General features: G+C 42.2%; 1 protein-coding gene across 3 annotated transcripts; it reads left to right on the top strand.

Moving 5' to 3' along the window:
* The first annotated feature begins 1,725 nt into the window (after nt 1-1,725).
* Nucleotides 1,726-6,195, top strand: rad52 (RAD52 homolog, DNA repair protein). 3 transcript variants are annotated; one of them, XM_072664145.1, is made up of 11 exons: nt 1,726-2,095; nt 3,217-3,318; nt 3,406-3,499; nt 3,718-3,785; nt 3,869-3,987; nt 4,128-4,203; nt 4,331-4,614; nt 5,157-5,341; nt 5,459-5,536; nt 5,707-5,802; nt 6,055-6,195. In XM_072664145.1, the coding sequence occupies exons 1-11, from the start codon at nt 2,024-2,026 to the stop codon at nt 6,111-6,113; spliced, it is 1,233 nt and encodes a 410-aa protein (XP_072520246.1). In that variant the 5' UTR covers nt 1,726-2,023; the 3' UTR covers nt 6,114-6,195. The 3 variants fall into 3 exon arrangements, with proteins under 3 accessions (XP_072520246.1, XP_072520244.1, XP_072520245.1); XM_072664143.1 differs by having other exon boundaries at nt 5,707-5,958; XM_072664144.1 differs by lacking the exon at nt 5,459-5,536 and having other exon boundaries at nt 5,707-5,958.
* The last annotated feature ends 247 nt before the right edge of the window (nt 6,196-6,442 follow it).

The following is a 6,442-nucleotide window of genomic DNA, read 5'->3' as shown; positions in this document are numbered from 1 at the left end:
CACCAGACTGGTGGCGCTGCTGCTTGGACCTTCGGACGATGCAACACCATGTAATAAACACGCAGGGCTGATCACATCCACACTGTAGGGGGTCCCTGTAAAGGGTTTCTTCTGGAGTCAAGGGTATTGGAAGGGAGTTTGCCCTGCCTTTGCTGCAGTACCACCCTCTAATCTATAAGCAGGCTTTATAGGACATGTTGGAACTTTGCTGTGAGGATTTGATTGCACTCAGATACACAAGCCCAGGTTCGGTACTGATGTTGGATATGTTGTGGCAGTCCAACTCGTCCTAAGGGTATTGGGTGGAGAGACGTAGCTTCAGAGAATGGGGTTCTGCTCCACAGCCAAATGCTGGGGGCTTGGCATTGGGCATGGTGACCTTGGCTTGAGTGTGGATGCTCCAAAGCGGCCCGTTCTGTTGGCAGTGCGTTTCTATGGGGTACCTTAACCATTTCATGCTTACATTCTTAAAATAAAGGGGGTTCTTCAATGGTTCTTGAGTGAATTTGGATGTTTTAATGTTGGTAAGCCGGCTAAACGGGTGTGTAATATACGATAAACGATGGTTGTATGTTGTAGATGGGTTTGTATAGGCTCTACATATTTTGTTGTTATATCTATTATTATATATCTATATCTATTATTAAGTTATATATTAAAGAACCCTTTCTCGGTACTAGATAACACATTTTCTTTTGTTTAGAGTGCAAAGGCCTGTGTGTGGGCCTATATTTCAGTTGTCTGTGTCAAATAGAGGTTACACATTAGTTCCCGAGCCGTTACTGAATAATTAAGCATACTTACTGAAAAGCTGCTTACTGGATTAGCTACTGAATAACAGGTCTGAAAAATAAGCATAGAGTTCACCAACAAATTGCCTACATAATGTATGTATTTCTACATAAACATGTCCAAATAAAAAGAACAATCTACCAACCAATAAAAAAACATAAGAAATAAAAACCCCAGACTGTTGAAACATGACAAATTTTTGTGTTACGTATTTTAGCTTTCCGCAAGGTATATGTTGAAAATGGACATTTCATCCCTTGTTTAATTTTGTGATGTTGTACCTATGATCATTGTAACTGCCCATGTCTCTTATGTGTGCTTTTTGCTGTCTGTTGCCTCTTATCCTCTTGTTGTTTTGTGAAATAAAAAAATTCTTGATTACAAAAAGAGAAATGTGTGCGTGTTTCTGTGTGGGCTGCACCACATAACATTACTGTACAATGACAAAGAAGGCACAAGTATCTGGATGAAATGTGGGATAGGCTTTTTCCTTTGCCATTAATACTGTAACGAAATCAGGTCACAACATTTTTGACCTAAATGTGAAATTCTCAGTAGGGGGTCCATTCATGTCCAGTTCAGTTTCCATCCCATCTGTCAGAGAGCCTGGCAGAGCAGACTCTAGCAGAGTAATCCTTGCTTAGTGTCTGTGAAGGCAACATCTACATCTACATTCACTCAGTGTTTAGTTTTATGTTTTGGAAATGTAAGAAACTTTTAGAAACCATTAAATCTTTCAGTGAAATTTTGTGAAAATTAATTTAAATTAGTATTTAATAAATATTAATGTAAGCATCGCAATTATTTTACATACTGGTAATAATTATGCGATATAATAATATAATATTAAATAATATAATATAATGAACGCACTCAATATTTGCATATGACGTACGACGCGTGGGTAGTGGGTCACGTGATTCCTATACGTTTACTGCTTCCTTGACGCGGGAAGTTCCGATTTGCAGTCCCACACTTAGCTTTTATAAACGCTAAAAGCACTTTAAACGCCACTGTTTTCGTAAACACTAACAACTAGCAGTTAAAGGTAAAGTTAGCCGGACTCCCAGAACCGCGGGACAGCTGTGGACTGGCTCTCTATGGAAGCTAGCTAGCTAGCTAGCACGAGCTTCCTAACGTGGCCAGTTAGCAGACCCCAACACTGGCCAGAATGTGACGAAGCCTGTCCACGATCCACCAAGCGAGTAGATAAGGATCCAGCAGATGCATAATGGAGCGCTGCAGTGAGAGACCAGAGGACAGAAACCAGCAGCAGGCGGCACCCAGTGTGTGCTTTGGGCAGGTATGGCTCTGTTCACGAGACACCCCCACAAGTGCATTCATCACTAGCTACACTGCTGTGTACAGTAAAGGAGTAGCTCGTGGACCCCCTGCTCCCTGCACGAACACGCTCGAGCCAGCACACGAGGAGCCTTATTGCACTTATTGGTTTGCACTGATGAGCTCAGGCACGTTAAGGCACTAGTGTAGTGTGCAGTGAGCAGTGTGGGGTCAGCAGGACTGGGAGTGTAGTTCTGCAGCTCTGCAGCTCACCTGATTCAGCTCGTGAAGGACTGGATCATTAGCAAGTGATGAGACTCCGGTGCAGGGAAACATGAACCTGCACGGTGCAGGTGGATTACAGGGCTGGAGCTAAGAAACCCTGATCTGCATGATTTAATCATCAAGGGCGGTCTGGACAAGGTCCTGCTTGACATACACCATATGTCCTGTCTAATGAATGCATTCAGCTACTTTGTGTTGTACAGATGTTTAAATGCACAGATGTTTACACAGATGTCTAGTCCCTGTGGAGATGAACTGCCAATAGAATAGGACTCTCTAGAGCAGATATGCATGAACCTATTGGCACCATGCTGCCTAATGTCAGGTGTGGGCTAGAGGGGTATGAAGCCCCCAGCATTGAGCCGTGGAGCAGAGGAACTGGAATGGCTCTCTGGAATGATTGATGGTGCTCAATCGAGTACTTTTGAGATGAGTTGAGGATGAGGTGGGGTGGTGATCATCCAACATCCTGACCTCACTAATGCAATCAGATTCTCACAGTAATGCTCCTCCAAAATCTAGTAGAAAGCCTTCTTTCCTGGACCGTAGAGACAGTTACTCCAACAAAAGCAGGATAAACATTTTATTCAAATACCCTTGATTTCAGGTGTCCCAATGCTTTTGTCTCTATAGTATCTTCATATTGCCCACTCCTGCACATAGACTTCACACAGCCAGGGTCAGTGTTAATGGTGAAAAAAGTCAGACACAGTAAATCCAGATCATGTCTTTTGTCCTCATCTATTTTGTCCTCATACAGTAATGTAGTTCCCACATGTGGATCCATTTGAATCAAATTTTAATAGCTATGGTAATGGATGATAATGTACATTAATGATATATATTTCTTTTTTCCAGTACAAGTACACTGCAGAGGAGTACCAGGCAATTCAGAATGCTCTTCGACAGAGACTTGGACCGGAGTACATCAGCACCAGACAGGCTGGAGGGGGGCAAAAGGCAAGGTGGCCCTTTTATTATACTGTATTACAGTATTGGTCCTTCTTGTGCAAATACCTGAGTGTTGGTCTGTCTGTCTGTTTGCAGGTGTGTTACATTGAGGGTCACAAAGTGATCAGTTTGGCCAATGAAATGTTTGGGTACAATGGCTGGTCTCACTCAATTACTCAACAAAATGTTGGTAAGGACAATTTCAGTAATACGGTGTGCATATATTACTGTCCAAGGCTGATCAGTATAATCCTATGAAAATTAAATTCTATTAAATATATTATACAATGCTATTATTTTTACCATATTGCCCACCCCTAACTGCCAAATAATTACACTCAGCTGAACATTTGTGCTCTTTTACTGTTATTTCCAAGCTTGCGTTGAGTTTTACTTCCCTCTCTGCAGACTTTGTGGACCTGATTAATGGTAAATTTTATGTTGGGGTCAGTGCATTTGTGAAGGTTCAACTAAAGGTAAGAGCTTTGTAAAATAAAATAATATGGTTGCATCTCGTATATGAAGTCTGTATGCATTGCGGAACCTGTCTTTATCACAGGATGGGTCCTACCATGAAGATGTGGGTTATGGAGTAAGCGAGGGCTTAAAGTCCAAGGCCCTTTCGCTGGAGAAAGCAAGAAAGGAGGCTGTCACAGATGGACTGAAAAGAGCACTGAAGTAATTGTTGTCTCTTAATTCAGTTTGAGGTTTTTAGGTGGAGGCTTAAAAAAAAATCATCATAAAGCAAATATATATTTAATAAAGTATCAGTGATGTGGGAACTGTTTGATCTGACTTCTGTGAACCTTTCTGTGAAGATGTTTTGGAAATGCTCTGGGAAACTGCATCCTAAACAAGGAGTACCTCATAGCCATCAACAAGATTCCCAAGCAGGTCAGGATACCCAAAATACTGACAAAGCACCATGTTAAATCTTATTATTTCTCACCCATCAAAAGATGCAGTACTTTCATAATGTTTCCCAACCAAAATGATGATGCTAAATCTGCTCCATTTGCAGCCCCCCTCCCCTTTAGATCCAGCCAAGACGAAGCGGCACAATGGCGAGCCGTCTGTGGAGAAGGCCAGGTTTGACAGCCTGGCCCGCACTGACTGCAAGGGTTTCAGTAATTCAGCCGATCCCGCACCACAACACACTGCCTCAGTTGAGACTGTTGTCCAGCCTCAGCCAGCAGGGCAGCAGAATACCATGGGATCCAGGACCTCACTGACAAACATGACAATGCACTCTGGCAATACATCAGCTCTGCAGGATTGTGAAAACGGATCCAGCAACACGTCCAGGTAACATCATATAGTCCAGAAAGATTGACTGCAGGCCACTTTAAATGAAATTTAAGGACCAGTATGCAGTGATCAATACAGGTCCAAATATAAAACCACTTATTCTTTCTTCACTCACACCCATATTCACAAGTCTTTTTTACAGGTTTTGACAGGTTGACAGGAGGTTATTTGTAGTGTAATGCAGACATATAATTCTTGTAGGGGTTGTTGTGTGTAGGAGGCAAATGAAGGGGCATCCTGGCCTTTAATATAGTATACAATGTGTTTTGCATTAATTTACCAAACTCTTTATGGACTGTTACAACTAGCTCCTGAGTCTTTTACTATTACCCCACCCCCACTTACTGCATGTTTGGCTAAATGTTTCATAGAAGGTCAGTTGCAGAATTAAAGTTTACATTTTTCATTTGCTTGTATATAAAAAACATCTTGCTCAAATAGTCTCCAACATTTTCATTAGAACCACCACATTTATGCAGCTGCACTCCTACGTTCTTAAATAAAGTGTGCTGACTTGCTTCCTCTGTCGTGGTGGTTAGGTCAGCAGCTGATATGGTGGACCTGTCCTCCTGTAACCCCATGCTGGACTCCAAGCAGCAGAGGAAGCTGAGACAGCAGCAGCTGCAGCAAAAGTTCAGGCAGGAGATGGAGGCCAAGAAGATGCAGAAGGAGATGCCACAGCTGAAAGGGGAACACTCGGGGCCTGAGATTCCTCTTAAAGCAGGTATAACTGAAAGAGAGTTTTTATACTAGTTTGGGTTAATGGACTGTGCTTGAAAGCGTAGATGAGCATAAACCCGTGCCTACTGCAGCATTTTCCAAGGCACATCTGTTTTCTCAGGCCAGGCCTCAGGTCCCATTAACCACAGTACACCTAATGGACATACAGTGCCCACCAACAAGGAGGAAAATCTGGCTGGTAAGAGCTGCTGGTGTGGGTGAAAGGTTCAGCTTCATGCTTATTAGCACTCGTAACAAAGGGATGCATGACCTCACCATGACTTAAAAAAAACCCCACAAACAAACAAAAAAACCCCCTAAAAACTGTTAGGGGTGCATTCTCAACTTTCTCCTCCACACTTTTCTCAGATGACCCAGAGTTGTGGGACTTCACTATGGATGGCATCGATACGCTTGGTGATCCAGCAAGAGAATCTTTAGGGGCTGCTCGGCCCGCCACTCCCGGTGAGCACACGATGGTGACACGAAGCAAGACTCCTCAGAGAGTTGCTTCTCTAAGACCTCCAGTTCGGCCTCAGGACCCAGTGGTCCATCGTGGCCAAGTAAGGCACACACACTACCAACCACCAGCCCAGATTAGCGCAGGGGCTAGAGGAACAAGTAAGGACACTCTGTATGGCAGCATGCAAAGGTGCTAAATTTCATGTTCAATGAAAGTAATTGACCACATTTGTTTGTCTGAATTTTTATTACTAGGTCATCAGAGTCCATACAGACACGGACAGTATATGAAGAAAAGGAAACTGGACCCGTGAAGACCATTTTAGTTTTAACTTATTTTATTCTTTTATTATTTTTGTAAATAATTGCTAAAATGTTAATAAATACCTTTTATGTTGTGGATAAATACATTGTCTACTACTAATGAAAGGCACCACAACACACTTTTAGCAGTATAGTGTTGCAGTTATGCAAAAACAAAACACCTTGTATTTCAATTTTTGTTGTTTTTCCACTTTGGGACAATTTGATTCTGGCCATTGTGTTAATTTTTTGATAAATGGATCAACACAGATTTATCAAGCTAAAATAACTGAATAATTAGCAATGGATTTTCTGAATAGAGCGGTGTGTGTGTATTCAC

Source organism: Salminus brasiliensis, chromosome 19, assembly GCF_030463535.1.
Source record: "Salminus brasiliensis chromosome 19, fSalBra1.hap2, whole genome shotgun sequence".
Lineage (NCBI taxonomy): Eukaryota > Metazoa > Chordata > Actinopteri > Characiformes > Bryconidae > Salminus > Salminus brasiliensis.
This window is presented reverse-complemented; position numbering and strand designations above follow the sequence as displayed.